Source organism: Dasypus novemcinctus, chromosome 12 (genome assembly GCF_030445035.2).
Source record: "Dasypus novemcinctus isolate mDasNov1 chromosome 12, mDasNov1.1.hap2, whole genome shotgun sequence".
In the NCBI taxonomy this organism is placed as follows: domain Eukaryota; kingdom Metazoa; phylum Chordata; class Mammalia; order Cingulata; family Dasypodidae; genus Dasypus; species Dasypus novemcinctus.
The window spans coordinates 96,690,772-96,708,294 of NC_080684.1; the positions used below are offsets into that span (position 1 = coordinate 96,690,772).

The 17,523-nt window shown below is 56.9% G+C and overlaps 1 protein-coding gene across 1 annotated transcript; it reads right to left on the minus strand.

Annotated features, from left to right (window-relative positions):
- Positions 1–1,560: 1,560 nt before the first annotated feature.
- On the minus strand, positions 1,561–15,063 carry PVALB (parvalbumin). The gene is made up of 4 exons (XM_004456385.5): positions 14,947–15,063; positions 13,088–13,220; positions 11,782–11,891; positions 1,561–1,778 (listed from the first exon to the last, which is right to left on the minus strand). Exons 1-4 carry the CDS (start codon positions 15,005–15,007, stop codon positions 1,750–1,752), a joined length of 333 nt encoding a protein of 110 aa, XP_004456442.1. The 5' UTR covers positions 15,008–15,063; the 3' UTR covers positions 1,561–1,749.
- Positions 15,064–17,523: the final 2,460 nt, after the last annotated feature.

A 17,523-nucleotide genomic window follows, 5' to 3' on the forward strand; every position in this document is an offset into this window, starting at 1 on the left:
CTCTCAAGGGCCGTGGCCCCACCCCATCCTCGGTGTCCACATGGGACCCTCACACCCGCTCGCCCGCCCGCACACTCAGACACGCCATCTCTTGCTCACACCCGTTCACACGCACCCCCTTTTCCGGGGCGCACCCCAGGGGCTCAAGCTCAAGCCCACCTGCAGCTGTTGGAGGCAGCCGGCCCTCAGCTCCCGGGCCCAGCACCCACCGCCTCGGGGACTTGCGGTGCTCTGGCCCGGTTCTCAGGTCCGGGCCCAAGGCCCCCAGGCCCTGCTCGCTGTGCCTGGCTGACACCCTGGAAGGGGGCTGCTGCCCACAGCCCGCATCCCGATGGTTGAGCTGCCGCCCTCGCCCTCTGTGAGCGCCTGCCCGGGCAGCCCCGCCAGGGGCGACAGCTCAGAGCCCGGTGGAGGGGCCTGCTGGCGGCCAGCACGGGGCAGGGAGGGGGCTGGTTCGGGCCCCCCGCAAACACGGAGCCAGCGCTCCCCCAGGCCGCCCTGCACTCGCCTCCCTCCCACCCTGATTTCCCCTGCGGCACCCGCCCCACTCCCAGGCAAGGCCTTCCCCGATGACCGATGACCGGTGACCGACCCCACCTGTCTCCGCTGCTGGGCTGGACCCAGAGGGGCCAATCGGGGCACCCCTCCTCCTGGCTGCCGTGGTTGAGGGCGGGGCACAGGTTCTGGAGGGGGCGGCTCTTCCATTTACTTACTGGGTGACCTTGGACAAACTAGCCGCCTTCTCCTTGCCTTAGCTTGCTCATCCGTGCAATGGGGACAGCAAGAGTGGCCACTTCGTAGTGGCATCACGGAAAGGCCTCGGCGGAGTGCTTGGCACAGAGTGAGTGCTTGATGAACACTCGCCACTGATATGAATGGGTCTAAATTGGGAGCCTTTTGATGGAGCGATCAAGAGAGAGAAGTTTGGTTTTTTTTGGCTGATGTTGCTGAATGGACACCTTGAGCTGCTAGAGGCGTTTTACCACCGTAAGGGCAGAGCCTGCCTGATAACACATCCTGCACTGGGAAAGCAGTGCTCAGAGCTGGGGAAAGAGGGACATAGTCCTGATAGCGCTTGAGTCTCTTGATCCACCTGTTCCTGAAGACGATCCCCTAGCCAATACAGGCCTGTAAGCCAATCCAGGTTTTTCTTTCTTTCAAGTTACTTTGAGTTGGGTTCCTGTCATTTGTATAACAAAAGGCATCTCAACAGATACCCAGCCAGCCAGCCAACCAGCGAGCCTCCCATGCACAGACCTGTGTTCACAACCCAGCTCCAAGTCCTACCTGGGTGAGTGTGCACCCACCACTTCATCTCTCCAAGGCTTGGTCTCTGCATCTGTAAAATGGGCGTGTCGCCACCTCACGTATGGGGTTCCGAGGAATAAGTGGGCAGCTCCCGTGGCTACCGTGCTCCGACCAGGCAGCGGACAGCGCAGGGAATCTCCTCGCCGCACAGCCTTCCCGTCTAAATGCCCCTCCCCAGCCCCACCCAGGCGTGTCTGAGAAGGCAGAGCAGGACGAGGCGGCGTGGGCCTGCGTCCTTCCAAGCAGGCAGAGTCCGATTGGTACACCTTTATTATTTCTCCAGCATTTTCCAGAAGAATGGTGTCATTCGAGGGCCGCAGGGGTCAGGAGGGAGTAAAAAATAACATAAATAAACTGAGCAGAACTGCAGGAGGACGGCGAGGGGTCTGCGGTGGGGTGTGGGGGGCAGAGAGGTGGAAGGCCTTGGGGAGACAGCACCCCTTAGCTTTCGGCCACCAGAACGGAGAATTCTGCAAAAGAAAATGATAAAGGGAGTGATTCAGAGGTGGAAAGGACAAAAGAGACGGGCCGCAGCCTGCCCACTGGGCTCCCGGCTTGGGGCTTTTCCTTGGTCCTCGCATCCGCCGTGGGAGACCTGGAGTGAGGGAGACAGTGAATGAATGGGTGGAGGATGAATGAATGAAGTGAAATGGGAAACGGTGGCTCTGCCATATCTTTTGCCTCATCATGTCATCACCTACAAATTATTATTTTTTAAATAATAGCAGCAATAATAATGTTCTGAGTGTTTCTTATTTGCCAGGAACTGTTCTAAGCTCTATAGAAACAACCTCTTCTTTTGACTCTGACGATAACCTTACTAGGTGCATATTATCGTTATTCCCATTCTACAGATGAGGGCACTGAGGCTCAGCGTTCAGCAAGTTTTACAAGGTCATAATACCGCAGAGCTGGGACTCAGACCCAGGCTGGTCAGACTTTGGACCCTGAGCTTTCTCAACCACATGTCTAGATGTTTCCCAGCTGCGCAACGGATCATATGCAGGATTTAAAAAGGCAACTTCCCGCCCGTGGCCTGGAAACTTTTGACTTAGGAAGTCTGGGGTGAAGGATGAGTTATTGGATTTGTTAATATTGAGCCTGATGAGTGATCAAGTTCCAGAACCGCTGTGCACGTCCCCTGCCACCTCCCCAGGGGGGCAGAACAAGACCCGAGAGGAGACTGACCACGAGCTCATCTTTGTGAAGGGCCAGGGGCAAGATTCGGTGTGAAACGACGTCTAAAAGGCCCCCTGAAGTGTGTGGGGCTCCTCAGGGAGACCCCGCCCTCTCCGGACTTGGTGTGAAAACCTGCGACAGTACTATGGTAGTTGTCATAATTGTACCATCGACATGTCAGATGTTAACACGAGGGGAAGCTGAATGAAGGGAATATAGAACTCTCTGGAGGGTCTTTACAACTCTTCTGTAAATCTAAAATTATTTCAAAATAAAAAGTAAAAGCCACCCAACCAACACATGTTATCATCAGGGAAATACCTGGTGCTGGTCCCAGCCAGGTAGATGGATGCGTACCTGGGCCCCTCAGCTTTCTGCTGTTTGATCTGGGACATGGACACTACCCTCTTCTGTCACCAAGCAGGTGGCCTGGATGGTGGGGGGAGGCACAGCCACTTTGGTGGGACAGAGGGAGGAGGGAGGGCCCACCAGCTGGTGCTGAAACCCCCAGTATCTTGGACTGAGTGATAACGGCGAGTGGCAGGGATGGAATCCCAGATCAATAACTGAGCCTCAAGGAGAAGTGCTCCCCGCCGCCTGCTGTCACAGCGCTCCCCGCCGCCTGCTGTCAGAGCGCCTGCTTTCTCAGCCATGAGGCCCTGCAACAGCACATTGGTGGGGCAGGTGGTTCCTAGGAGATGCCGCTTATTGTCAGTACTTTTATTAATACTGCCCATTTCTCTAATTGGTGAACAGCGTTTGTTGGATGCCTAAATGGGAGGCATCTGCATATGTTATCTCACTGAATTCTCTCCACAGAGGCACCTTTGTCTGCATTTCACAGATAGGGAAACTGAGGCCCAAGAATTAAGTAGCTGGACCAGGGTCCTGCAGCGGGCAGGACTCAAGCTTTGCTCTTAGGCTTCCTTTTCTGCCCTCGAGGTTTCTGCCCTACTTTGGCCTGGGTATAGGGTGACACATGTCCCAGTTCAGATGGCGCCACCCCCGAGGTCCTGTTACATGAGCACTTTCCAATTTACTTCCTGGTTCTTAGCACCCTCTGAAATGACCTTACTTAGGCACTTATTTATGTTTGTTGATCTCCCTCCCCTAGAATGTAAACTCCAGGAGGGCAGGGAAGTCTGTCTGTCTCGTTCGCCACCCTCCTCGCAGTTAGAACAGTTTTAGCACACAGCAAGAAACAAATGCTGAATGAATGAATGCAATAGCTCGTAGTCTTCCTAAGGATTCAACAAGTACTGGTTTAGCTCATACGATTCTCACGAGAGCCTGGGAGGTGAGTGGGACGATTCCCCTTGTATAGCTGGGGAGAAGAGAGATGTCGGGGTCATGCAAAAATAGGGGGCAGGGCCAGGACTGGGCTCTGGGCTCCAGGAAACTCCCTGTGTGAATATGGAGAGGCTGCAACTGGGAAGGCCAGAGTCCCAGCGTGGGAGGGGGGAGGTTGAGGAGGAAGAGAGAGCCAGCTTCAACCTGCCATTTAATCTGGAAAACTGGCCAGAGCCAGCATCCCCTGTCATTTGGGGCACGGAGTTGCTCTGTCCTGGGACCAAGGAAGCCTGACTCCTTCCACCAAGGCCTGTTCAGGAAGAGCCTGTCAGTAGGGGCAGTTGGTCTTGTGTCCCAGCCTGCAAGGACCGCCCTGCCCCTCAACCCTGGGAACTGGGGACTCTTGGGCAGTCATCAGCAAAGTCTGTTACTGCCCTTTACCCCAAGAGGTAGGCTTCGTGCCGTGGGTGAAGACGGCCAGAGATGCCAAGCAGGGACCTTGTCAGGGGTGGGCAGGCAAGCATTTGGGAGCCGGACCCTGGGAGATGTTTTGGACCTGGGGGACTTTTGAAAGCCTCTTCAGTTAGACCCTCTGCCCACCCTGGGCCCACCTGTGCTGAAGCAGCTAGGACAACACACTGGCCGCATGCCTTGGCTTTTTTGTAAAGACACGGGATTCTAGTTTTTTCCTCGCAGAACCTTGAACAGGGTCCTTTATAGACAAATCGAGGGCAGGGGTCACATCTTTGCACTTTGGGTGCCTCCCAGGGTAGAGTGCTTAGGAAGCAGCCAATTAACTACAGCCCTCCTTGCAAAATGTCTCCTCTAAAATTTCCAGGTCTCTACTTAAAAGAAAATCAGACAAACACCCTGTAACATCTAGGTCCATTGATTTTGTGGGAAGATGCCGAGATGGGGAATGGGGAGTCGGAGGATGGGGTTCCAGTCGTGGTTCTGCCATTCGTCTGCCCCTGGACAGGACCCCACCCTCCCAGGTCTTGGCTTCTTTATCTGTGTGGTATTGGGCCTAGAAAACACCCTCCCAGCTCCTCATAGGGCTTGGAGTGAGCAGGCTAGGGGGCAACTCTCAGCTCTCCAGGTCCCTGCTTCTGTGACTTTGGACTATATGAACTTGGACTAGATACCTTCCCTCCCTGTGCCTCCATTTCCTCACCTGTACACTGGAGATCATGGTAGTACCTACTTCCTTGGGTTGTTCCAAGGAACTGGCACGCAGACACAGCAGGTGCTCCGCAGTCAGTAGCTGTCGTTTTCTGGATGTTCTATCACTCAAGCCACTTCAACGCCAAGCCTGGGAAATGCCTGGCTAGGGCCTGGCCCACAGCAGGAGCTCTGTAAATGGTACCTTAACCTTCACTGTTATTCTCATTGTCTGTCTCTATCACCTCCACCACGTCCCACCCTGACACCTGCCTACCACCTGCCAGCGACTCTGGAGCTGGGTGTGCAGCTGGTTCCATCACTGCCTGGCTGGCTGGCCTTGGTTCACTACCTGTCCGGGCCTCGGTCTTCTTGTTTGTAAAATGGGTATGACGACGCCCCCTTGCGAGGCTTTTGGGAAGGCCAGATGAGAAAATCCACCTCAGATACCTCCCAACAGAGCCTAGAACATCGTGGGCTGCCGGTTAGCGAGTTCACACCTTCCTTGGCTCTCCCCAGCACCACTGACCGGGGCCTGGAGGTTTGAAAATAACAGCTGCCGCCACAAAAATCCCAAAACTAAGAGGGACACAGAGGAGATACACGGACAGGGGGCACAGGAAGCCTACAGAGCAGCTGGCTGATCCCAGCACCAGCAGACGCAGCCGGGTTTGAATCCCCCCTCCGGCACGCCCACCCGTGGGACCAAATCCTTTGACCCTGTGCTTCATCATCGGTAAAACGGGGATCCTGAGAGCACCTCCTTCTAGGGTGATGGCAAGGGCTTCACGAGATAATGGATAAGAAGCGCTTCGTCCTGTGGAATCAATTCTTATTGTAGGGGTCTGATGGAGAGTCTTCCTGTGGAGGGATCCAGAAGGTTCTTCCTCCCATAAGGCATCAGGGATGGCACTGCCTTTGCGGTTGGGAGACTCTCCAGGGGCTCCTGGGGCAGGCTTGCTGACATCTTTCTGGCCCAATCAGAATGGGCAGGGGGAGATTGGGATGGGGTGGGGCTGGCAGAGGACCAGAAGACAGAGCACGCTGTCCCTCTCGTTCCCTCAGGACACCGAAATTAGCCTAATTAGGTCTGCCGGGTCCCGGTGCGGTGGGGATTGGACAAATTTAGAAGCCACTGACAGGACAGCCCGGCCATGCTGAGAGCCCGAAGGGAAACCGAGCCGGCCCTTGAGTCAGCGGCTGGAAGGCGCTTTGTCCCCTCTGTCGTGATGACCAGGGCAGGCCCGGCCTCCTGGTTTAGCACCTCGCCTCTAAATAGCTCCCGGGCTCAGTTCCTCATACATCCGTCTTGCAGACAGAATCGCGTTCCCAGGCCAGGGGCCGGGGAGGCAGGGTCATTCGGGGTCAGGGCAGACAGCGGGAGAAGCCGGGTCAACAGTCCTGAGGGCCGACTCCATTTCATCCTCACCGGCTTTCTTGTCCCCATTTTACTTCCAGGGAAACTGAGGCTGCAAGTCAGCTGGCCAGGAAGACTCGCGCCCAGGCCGGGCATCGAAGGGCATCCTGACTCCAGCCGGGCCCGGCAGGGGTGGGAGGGGGGTGAGTAGAGAAGGGGTACCCTCTTTCTGCCCCAGCTGCTGCTCCCATTTCCAGCAAGGCGGTTACACAAGCAAGATCTTATCTAGCACAGCCTGAGGCCGGGGCAGGGAGGCCCACTGGGGAGTAAAAGGACGCAGCTTGCTACACACAGAAACCATTTATAACTCCAAGGTCTCCCCTCGGCCTTGTTGGGGGGATGGGGGGAGTCAGGAGACCCGGGCTCCATTTCGGCCAAGGATTTGCTATGTGACTTGGGCCACCTCTCTCATCCCGGACTCCGTTTCATCCAAACACCTGCACTAACTACCTCCCAAGGTTTTGAGGCATCTTCCAAATGAAAACCTATGCATAGAGTAAGAGAGGAAGAAAGTGTTGCTCAGACCACCCCTTCCAGAACGTTCTCCCTTAATTCGAGCAACAGCCCTGTGACGGGGGCATTTAATGCCCATTTTACAGATGGGGAGAGGGAAGGCTCGGGCATCACCAGGTGGTCCACGTGCACCTGGCGGGGTCTAGCTCCTGTCTGACTGCAGGTGTGCAGCCACAGCCCAGAGCTCACCCTGCCACGCCACCGCCCACGCTAAGGAGGCTACTTAGGGATCAGAGAGAACAGATTTTGCCAGAAGGATGCAGAAAAGGTAAATGCCCTCGGGCACATGACGGGCAATAATTTCGTCGGTGAAAGCTTCAGCGACGAGGCAAAAAGCTAAGCACAGGCTCTTGAGTTGGAACGGGCTTGAGGCCAGGAACCTGGATCCCTCGCCAGGATGGAGTTTCAGGGAAAGGAACCAGGATGGCGGAGGGTGGGGCAGGTAGGTGGGTGCTGGCGTCTCGTCTAGCAGGTGAGGTGAAGAGCATGGGTTTTGGGGTCCGAGTAGCCGGGTTTGAAGCGGGGCTGCAATGCGCCACTGCTGTGTGATCCCCGGGGCCGGTCCTGCCGCTTCTCTGGCCGCAGGTTTCTCATCTCACCGTGAGGGTGATAAAGCTGGGCTATGGAGCTGTTTTGAGGATTGAAAAGCACTGATAGCGGGGAGGCCCTGGGCAGTACCTGGAGCACAAAGAGCGCTCCGGAAACAGCCGTCCCTGCCCGTCTGTAAGTTCCCGCAAGCAGGGACGCAGAGCGGCTTGGAGCCTGGTTCTGCTCCTGTCAGGCAGCCTCTCGCTGCCTCCGTGTCCTCATCTGTAAAACGGAGAGAGTGCTGGCAACTACTTTCTGGGATCTTTGTAAGGCAGTGGATCTCAAAGTGCGGTTCCAGAACATCAGTCCCTTCTGGGACCTCAGAAACGCCACAGCTTGGGCCCAGCCCAGACCCAGTGGATCAGACACCCAGGGCAGGAGCCGGGGGCAGCCGCCTGTGCTCTCACGAGCCCCCCGGAGCGGGCTAATTGCTGCGCAAGGTTCAGATCCACTGTGAAGACAGCGACGTGCTGGAAAGCAGCAAGTCGTACCTGTTGTTTGCACCTGGGTCCTTTTTATCATTATTGTTCGTTTTTGTACCTTCCATCTTTTCCCAGAGTCTCTTTCCTTTTCTGCCTTAAAACCCCTCCTTACAAGTTCTGCACAGCCTTCCTGGGCAACCTTCGAGAATCAGTGGAGCACATCTACAGAAGACTCTGAGCTTCCTGGAAGAAGCTGCCCAGAGACAGGGATGCAAAACATTATTATTACAACTTGGTCTTTCTCTCTGTCCCTTCAATCTGGGATCGTAAAGAACTGGTAGCTATAACTAATTTTTAAAGGGCAGACAGAGCTGGGCAAGGAGACACAGCCTGGTGAGCAAGCCACCAGCCTGTACTGGACTGCAGATGGCCTCCCCACTCAGGCAGGGGTCATGCGTCCTCCTCCCAGCATCCCCAGAGCTGGACACATATTCATTCATTCATTCATTCCCTCATTCAATAAACAAGCCTTTCTTGTGCTCCTACCATGTGCCATACCCTATTCTAGGTGCTGGGGATTTAGAAATGAACAAAAAACTCCTGCTCTCATGGAGCTAACACCCTAATGGGGAAAGAGAAGCACGAAATAAGTCAATAAATGAAATACTCTTATGGAGGATGATCACTGAATGTTAAAGGAGTGACTAAGTAAAGCAGGCAGCACAGGGCATGCGCTTAGGAATGGGACAGACCTGAACTCGGACCTTGACCTTGTTGCTTCCTAGCCATGGGTCCTTAGGCAGCTGAGCCTCAGTGTCCTCATCTCTAAAATGGGGATAGTAATTGTAGCCACCTTGAAGGGCAGCAGGAAGATTAAATGAGCAAATTGCTAAGCACAGAGGCTGGCACACAGAAAGGGCCCCACAAAATTATATGCTCTTATCATTGCTATTCAAGGTCGTACAGTGGAGCCCCAGTGCCAAGCTGGCCTTCCATCTGGAGGTTTACCCATTGGGACATCCACAGGATGCTAGACGGGAAGGGACGCCAGTGATGGGCCATCTGAACCCTGATTTTAAAGACCAGGCACCTGAAGGTCAGAGGGCTTCTGAGACTTGCCCCAGTTCCCACCAGGAGTTGAAAGCATCCTCTGGCAGTGGGTGGGGTTCAGACCCACTGGCAGTCACAGAGGGTGGGTGGCAAAGCAGAGCGCCTGACCCTGAACCTCGTGGGGCCTTGCAAAGGGCTCTCGTCTCACTGCCTCTTTGGTATCACCACGCCCACCCTTCCTATCACCTTCCAGAAAGAGCACCTGCATCTTCCCTTTCCAAAACCATGATGCGTGGGCCATGGCAGCCTCAGGTGACCTGTACCCATTGCCCATTTCATCTCTTGCTCATCCTGACCTTCAAAGCTTCAATGGGAGGGAGTACCAGTAGGAACGAGATCGGACCGTGCATGTGTGTGTGTGTGTGTGTGTGTGTGTGTGTGTCGTTGACCTGGCTTCGAATCTTGACTCTGGCACTTGTTGGCTCTGTGACCTTGGACTCCCTGAGCTGCCCAGTCTGTGTCTGCACCCATGTCCATGGCCATCTCAAGGTCAAATGAGCTGGTATTTGTACAGAGCCCAGCACTGGACTAGGCAATATTACACACCAGGTAATAAATCTCTCTCCTCTCCCACTCCTGGTAAACCAGACTTTTTGCCCTTTTCTAAGCATGCCTGGAACTTTCCAGCCTTACCACCCTTGCGGAGCCATTGCTCTGCCTGGCCCTCCCCCGCTCTGCCTGACTTTTCTGTCTGTTTACGTATATAGCCTTAGAACTGTAAGCAAGAATAAAAGTAGCAATGCAGCTGCCACTTACAGAGTGCTTCCTGTGTGCCAGGCACTGCACTCAATCCCCACCCCCTGCATACATGATGTCATGGAATCTTCACAAAATCCCAGTGAGGTAGGCCCCATCAGGCCCGTGCGCAGAGGAGGAAACTGCGGCTCAGGGCCACCCAGCCAGGAGATGGCCATGCCGGGAGCTGGGCCTGATCCAGCTTTACCTCCCCACTGCCGGGCACAGAGATGCTTCCGAGTAAAGGTTTAGCTCTTTAAAATCTGAGAGCAGTGGGGAGGGAGGCAGGCCGGGAATGGGGCCAGGCTCCAGGTTGGTGTTTCGTCATCATGTAGGTTGTCTGTGCGCAGCCAGCCACGGAGACCCTGCCCAGGGCCCCTGAGCTGCAACCAGCTGCACAGGAACGCGGGGCGCGGGGGGGATGGCTGGGAGCCCTGGCGGGGGTCATAGTGGGGACTAGGGCTTGTGGGGGTCCACGTGGCTCATGAGGAGCGGGCCTGGGGGAGGATCTGGAGTCACCCAAGGCTACCCGCCGCAGTCTCTCCAGCGCCCTCCACACCAGCTCTTTTAAAACCACCTTCCTCCTTCCCAGCCACCAGCAGGGCCGGGACACCCACACGTGGCCTTGCTAGAGAGCCTCCACTCTTGGTTCTGGCATAAAACTTTAATAAGCCCAAGACCCACTTCCAGAATCCTTGTACCTTTTCCAAAGCAATTCTGATTCTACGGCCGTTTAATTTTTGCCAGGAGCCCAAGCAGGTCATGGGATTAAATGGTGTACCCATTTGCCAGGCAAGGGGATCTAGATATGGCCACGGTCACAGCTGGCAAGGGGCAAAGAAAAGAGCAAAGAGAAGGTAAAGGACTTTACCTTTGGGCGATAGACTTTTACTGAATAGCAGCTTTTTGCAGGTATCGGCTAGAAACTAGGGATAAAGGGATCGATGTAACCCAGTCCCTATGTTTAAAAAAAATTTAGTTAAAAAACATGTATATAGAACTTGCTATGTGCCAGACACTATTCTAAGCACTTTACATATTAGCACATCTAATCCTCATGATAACCTTATAAGATAAGAACTATCCTTACCCTCAATTCAGTGAAGAAGAAACGGAGGCCCAGAGGAGTTCCCTGAATTGCCCAAGGTCACACAGCTAGAAAGTGTCAGGACTGGGACTTGAACCCACACAGCCTGGCCCAGTGTCCCAGTGCCTCGATCCAGTTTTCTCTTAGATTGACAGAAAGGACTGTCGCAGAAGAGGCAGCACAGCATGCTGGAAAGAGCGCTGGCCTTAGAGTTATGCAGACCTGGTTCTGAGTCCCGGTCCCGCCACTTACATCTTCCCTCTCTGAACTAGGCTAAGCTCCTTGAACCTCAGTTTGCCCATCCTCAAAGTGGAGATGATTCCCAAGGATGTTTGAGAAGGGAGATAATGGGGCTAGGATGAGCTTCGTGAACGCTAGTTGGATCTGAGCCAACAGGACGTGGGGAGGCGGGTGGCCTGCCAACCCCTCACCTGTGCTAAAAGCAAAGAGGAAAGGAAGGCAGGGCCCGACGTAGCTTCTGCCAGTCCCCAGGCGATTCCTGGCTCTCTCACAATGTTGAGGTGGTTTGTTTGAATGAAGCCAAGCAGGTTACTGAGACCTGGGTTACTGGACACCAGGAGAGGATGCCGAGGAGGGTAGGAGATAAGGAATTTCCATCCCTGGAATCTGAGAAGGTGAGAGCTGGAAGGGGCTGGGGCATCAGTTGGCTCTATCTCCTTGGGTTGCAGAGGGGAGACTCAGAGAAAGGGGGAGACTGCCCAAGGGCAGAGCTTGGAGCAGAGCCGAGAATAAAGCCCAGGCAACAGTGCAGGTGATGTCCAGAAAAAGTCCCCGATTCTCCTGGGTTCCCTACAGCTTTTCTTGGCCTGGCTCAGGCATCACATCTCTGAGACCTAGTGAATTTCCCTGCTCTTCCTAATCTCGGGGAGCTGTGATGGACAGCTCAGTGCTTTTAGCATCCAAGCACCCACGATCCGGGATGAGCCAGGCCCTCTGTCACGGCTACCCACCTTCGACCCCAATTTTGCCGTCCCCATCCTTGTCTCCAGCGTTCAGCAACGTCTTGACTTCTTGATCGGTCAGTTCTCGGGCGTCTGGGGAGAAGCCCATTAGGATGAACCTGGAGGGATCAAGGGAGAAAGTGGGGGGAGTCAGGCTGAGTCACCTTGCAGAAGCACTGCGTGGATGGTAGGCTGGCATCTGCCCGGGGAAGTTCGTGGCTGGGACAGGGTGCCAGCAGCGGGCAGCTGGGGCAGGCCAGATAGCCTGGTCAGGGGCTGTGCCTTCATTGAGAGTGTGTGGAGAAAGGCAGGCTGTCCTCGCAAAAGGGTTGACCTACTTCAGGGAGGGCACTGCATTTGTTTATTCATTCAACAAATATTTCTTAAGTGCCCCCTCTGTGCCAGGGCCCATACTAGAAACAGGGACACAGGAAGGCCTTGGGGAGCCCCTGAGAAGTGGGGAGGAAGTCAAGTACTGTGAGAAAGACCATGCAGATGACGGGTGCAATGATGGGGAAGCGGATAGGGGACTCTCAGAGGATGCACCTGTTCCAGTTGGAGGGAGGGAGAAGCCAGGGGAGGCTTCCTGGAGAAGGTGATGCGTGGAGAAAGGCGTCCAGGTGTGTGCATGTGGGTGTGTATTGGGTGTCAGCTGGGTAGAAGGAGAAGGTTCTAGACAGAGGGAACTCTTACAGGAAGGTTTGGGGGAGAAGCAGGATGCAAGGTAGCCTTGGATGGAGGGGACCGTCAGGCACAAGTGAGCAAGGCGGGTGCTGGAGAGAGGCTTCTCCACCGATGCCGTTTTGCATTTTCCTAGTCGCAGCCTTCCCCTCTGCTTTCTCCAAGGACCCCAAAGCAGGTTCTGCCTCCCTGACTTTCCCAGAAACTCATGCCTCTCTAGTACAGAAGAAGTCGGGGTGGGGCATCTGTGGGAGGGTGGAAAGTGCCTTTCAGACCATCGAAAATCAATGAAGTACTAGAGCAGGCGCTCTCTGCCTTGCCCCTGGTGTTAGGCAGTGAGAAAATCTGCCTCCTCGATTGTATTAAATTATTAAGTAGCAGCGTTCCATTAGCAATATTAAGTGGCTATAATTTGTCCTAGTTAGTTGCTTGTTCTGTTGAGGGTTTTATTCTTCCGGAAGCTCCAGCGCTGGGAAGGCTTTCCTCCCTGCTCCCCGGGGCTCAGGGTTATTTTCCGTGAAGGACACAGAGAAAGGGGGGGGGGCAGGCTGGAACTTGGAAACAGGGGTTCCCACCCCCACTCCCTCTCCTGGAGTCTCAGGCTGGACATCCCCCCAGGCGGGCCTCAGTTTACCTCAGCTCGTCCACCTCGATGAAGCCACTTTTGTCTTTATCCAGGATGTGGAATGCCTTCTTCACGTCATCCGGGCTCTTCTTCTTCAGCCCGACCATTTGGATAAACTTTTTGTGGTTGAAGGAGCCAGCAGCTGTGGGGGGGAGGAGCGGGTTAAAACAAGGACGACGGAGGGGACAATAAGGAAGGGTGGGAGAGTGGGGGTGGTCGCAGCACTCGTGGACTGACCCCCACCTGTGATGCACCTCCATGGGGGGGGCAGCCCAGGCAAGGGGAGGCTGCTGTGCCCAAGGTCACTCAGCATGAGGCGCCGGATCTCACTGGCTCTGGTTGAGCCCCCACCCACGGCGCCCTGCACTGGTGGTGGGGGCGACCTTAGGAGGCAAAGGGGGGCTTCCTACAGAACCTCACCCCAGAGCCAAAGCCAGACTTCAGGCCTGGCAAGAACCTGGTTTCCGTGAAGCCCTCTGGGTGACAGCTGAATGGCAGTAGGCAGGGAGGTGTGAGTGATGGGTGGCCCTGCTGGGTGGACTTTGGGGTGGGGAGAGGAGAGTTGACCTTCTTTCTTGACCATAGATTGTGTTGCCAGGAAAACTGACATGGAGAGGACAAGCTTCTCTCTCAAGGTCACACAGTGGGGAGAGGGGGCTGGGCGGAGCAGCACAGAAAAGTCCTGACTTTTGCACAGAAAACCATTCCAGGGGGATTGGTGTGTGTGTGTGTGTGTGTGTGTGTGTTTGTGTGTGTGTGTGTGGCAGGCTCCTGAGGAACTCCAGTTTCCTCGCAGAGGTAGCCAGGTGCCTCTGGGCTGAGTGAGTGGCTCATCGCAGCCCCCTGGGAGGCTACCAAGCAGAAAGGAAACCGCAGGACACCCCGACCCTAATTTTCTGTCTCGTGCTCCTCTCTTAAAACACCTGGGGAAGGGCACAAAGGCAGACCGTGTAACTTAGGTGTCCAGCCGGGGTCCTGTTCAGTGTCAAGTGCCTGCTCCCCTCAGCCTAGGCTCCGAGGGAAGGCAAGTTGTTCCCTCTCTGGGGAGCGGGGCTGGCAAGTCCTTGAGGCCCTCAGGAGATCCTAGTTCTAATCCCCCTTCAGCCTCTCTGGGTGACCTTGGGAGAGCACCTCGTCCTCTCCGAGCCTCAGTTTCCCCATCTGGATGACTGGTTAGGGGAAGTTAAGCTCTTAAAGTCCGGGGCAGCTGGGGAAGTGGAGGCTGCCCCCTCCCCTCCCTCGGTCCGCCAGCCGCGGTGGAAAGTTGGAGACACTGAGGATGCGTCGCCCAGGGTTGGGCAGAGCGCGTTTGGGGAAGGTCACCGCGCGCGCGGATCGGTTGGAGATGGGGCGGGGGTGTGTGGACAAAAATGAGACTGGGATAGTGGAGGGACCCACAATGGCCACCGGCGGGCGGGATAAGTCTTCTCAGGAGCGGAAACAGAAGAAAGGGGGTCGGCTGGAGGGAAGGCGGGCGCGCCCGCAGCCCCCTGCACGTGATGAAAGGGGAAATCCTGGCGCGCACAAGGACGCTCCAAGTCCCGCCTCTGAACCCGGTCTTTGCCCTTGGTCCGGGACCCTTGAGTCCTCGTGGCGCGACCACCTGGCCCTCAGCGCAAGCGAGCAAGTTTTGCTCGCTCGGGCAGGGCACCCGGCTTCCCTGCTCGCTCCTGCGCCAAGTACCGCCCGGATAGAGTTTGGGAAATGCTGAAGGCAGAGGACAACTCATTCTCCCCGTCTCCAGCGCCCAGCGGGATGCGTGCGCAGAGGAGCGCTGGGGATGACTCGGCTGCCGCGGGGCCCGCGGGGGTGCGGGGACAAGGCAGGGTGGGATAGGGGAGAGGACTTGGGAGGGGAGCGCTGCTCACCGGCAAAGGCCTCCAACGCCTTCTTGATCTCCTCAGCGCCGAGTAGTTCTGTCATCGACATCCTGCAACTGTTTGAGCGGGCAGAGCAAGTGCGAAAAGATTAAAAAGTGCTTTTCTCATCATTTCTGCTCATATGACCAGCGCTGCAGTGCCGCGCGCCAGGCGCACGCCCGCCCGGCCTGGCGCAGCGCCAGGGGGCGCGGAGCCGGGCGCGCAGCCAGGAGCGCTCAGCCCCGCCGCGCAGCGAGCGGTGCGGGCCGCCCAGCCTCCGCGCAGAGCTGCAACCGCCCCGGCCGGCTGGGGTCCTCGGGATCCCAGTGGCTGTGGCCAAAAGGGAGGGATGGGAGCTACCTCCCGAATGAAGGGGAGCGCCGGCTCCACCAGCCGGAGCGTCTGCCGTCGTCAAGGGCACGCTGGAAGGCGCCGACTTGGTGCAGCTCGGGGTCTCGGGTCTGTGCCCCTTGGAGGATGTCCAGCCACTTCCCGAGGATACTGGACCCGCAGGGGCCAGGCCTACACCCCCAGGGGCCCCTCGGCCCTGCTCCGGGTCTCTCTCTTTCCCGTACCCCAGGTTCTACTCCAGTCCGTCCTGGATGCAAATGTATGCTGCAAAATCTGAGCGTTGAGGTCGCGAAACCTGACCCATGAGATGCAAGGAGGGAGTGGCACGGGCGGAAGGGCACCGCTTGGCTCTTCTGGGGCGCCCCATCCCGCATCTGGCCAGGGATGTGTATTCTGGCTTTGTTTTTTTTAACCTAAACTGACTTCTCAGAGAGCTCTTCTCAGATCCCCGCCAGCAACTTGCTTTTTTGATTTCCTGGACGGTGGAAGGCTAGGGTGGGAGAGGCTACTTGGAATCTCTGTGCATCCTCCCCCAGCTAGGAGACCCCAGAAGTGTGTGCGTGCGGGGGGTGGGTAGCACCTTCGGACCACACTTTCTAGACAATCTGAAGCTAACCTTATGTTCTGAATGTCATGTCTGGGAAATGTGACACCCCCTCGTCTTTATGCAGCTTGAGACCAGTTGCATCCTTTCTCCAGGTCTCCCCAGGCTCCAGGCTGCCACCAGTGGCCTCTAGGGTGTGTGGAGCACTGGCCAGGGAATCAGGAGGCCCGAGCTCTCTCTGGGGCTACACCACCTCCCCGTGACCCTCTCCGGGCTTTCGTCTCTCTCTGTGGTTGCGCTGGATGGTTTTGGTGGCCCCTTCTGGCAGAACCTTGAGTCTCTAATCTAAGGTATTGGCAGGTGAGGAGGGGCTGCGGTGGGTGCCGGGAGGGCTGCCCAGCTGCCCTGTGGCTCGGCTTCCTTCACACTCGCTGTCGACACCGTCTCCCCCAGGCCGGGCCTGGACTGCTGCCCTTCCTGGCCCCGGCTGTCCCCCTCCCTGTGAGTCAGCTCCTTCAGAGGACAGCCCGGCAGTTGGTCTTGAAGGCAGGCTGCAGCCCCCGACCTGCTCTCTCTTGGCCTGAGGCCCTCTCCCCGGACCCTTGACTGCAGCGGCTCCTGCCGCGGCCGCCACCACCACCTCTGCCTCCCGCCCCGAGCCGGCTGCTGATTCCGACACGCCGGGCCTCTCCGCTCATCTCATCCCCCAAGCTCAGCTCACTCCAGGGCCCTGTTGGTACATCTGTTTTCACAGCTGTAGGATCCTTGTGCTATACTGGTGGGGAAACTGAGGCTGGTGAAAGTCCGTGAGTGGCCTAAGGCCACACAGCAAGGAAGTGGTGGAGTGGGGACCGTCCCTGGATCTGCTAGCGTGGAGTGCAGTGACTGCCGGACACATCTCCCCAGGGCCGGGGTCCCAGCCCTTTCAACATCCCACACATCTAAGCCACACACGGGGTCCCGGTGTCCCCAAATGCTGATCTCCAAGAAGTGAGGCTGGAGCCTCAATAGGGCCACCCATGTCCCCGTCCTTTCTCCACCTCTCCCTGCTGCCGTGCCTCCCACCAGCCTGACACCCCTCTGGGCCCACGCCGCCCCCAGGCTGGAGCAGCAGATGACTCCCTTTCCGCTTTGCATGTGCCCCCCTGCCTCCGCTGCCCATTCGTGGGTCCCCTCTGGTGGCATTGCCAGAGCCCACAGCTCTCTGGCTCCACCCCTCTCGTTCTACAGGTAGGGACCCTGAGGCCCAGGCAGGGGGAGGGATTTGCCAGGTCACACCGAGGATTCAGGACGGGCCACCCGGAATCATCCTCTCAGCCTGGACTCCACCACGGCCTGCCCAAGGGCCTCTGGGGGCAGGGGGGCTGTCGCTGTCCCTTCTAGCTGGCCTCCGCCCCGCCGCATCTTCCATCTTCCTCCAGCCTCTGGAGCCGCCACTCACCTCGGGTGGGGGTGGAGGGCTGGCGTGAGCACTGAGAGCCTGGGCTGGTGGGAGGTCCTGCCGGGAGTCAGCCTGGAGGGGGGGTGGCCGCCTATATAGGCTCCTGCCTGGCTATTTTGGGAGGTGGCGCTCCCCCTGGCCCCCTTCCGGTGTCAGGTACTTCCCAGCCACGGTGCTGGGTGTCTGTATCACATTCGGCCTCCCCGGGCCCATCGAGCCAGGCCTATTAATAATCCCGGCCCGTCTCCCT

Bases quoted from the DNA above. Each gene is read 5' to 3' on its own strand.
- PVALB (XM_004456385.5), bottom strand. From the start codon at position 15,007: ATGTCGATGACAGAACTACTCGGCGCTGAGGAGATCAAGAAGGCGTTG. The intron at 13,221-14,946 runs GTGAGCAGCGCT...TCCCCCCCACAG, and splicing joins GGCGTTGGAGGCCTTTGCCG to CTGCTGGCTCCTTCAACCAC. The intron at 11,892-13,087 runs GTAAACTGAGGC...TGATCCCTCCAG, and splicing joins ATCGAGGTGGACGAGCTGAG to GTTCATCCTAATGGGCTTCT.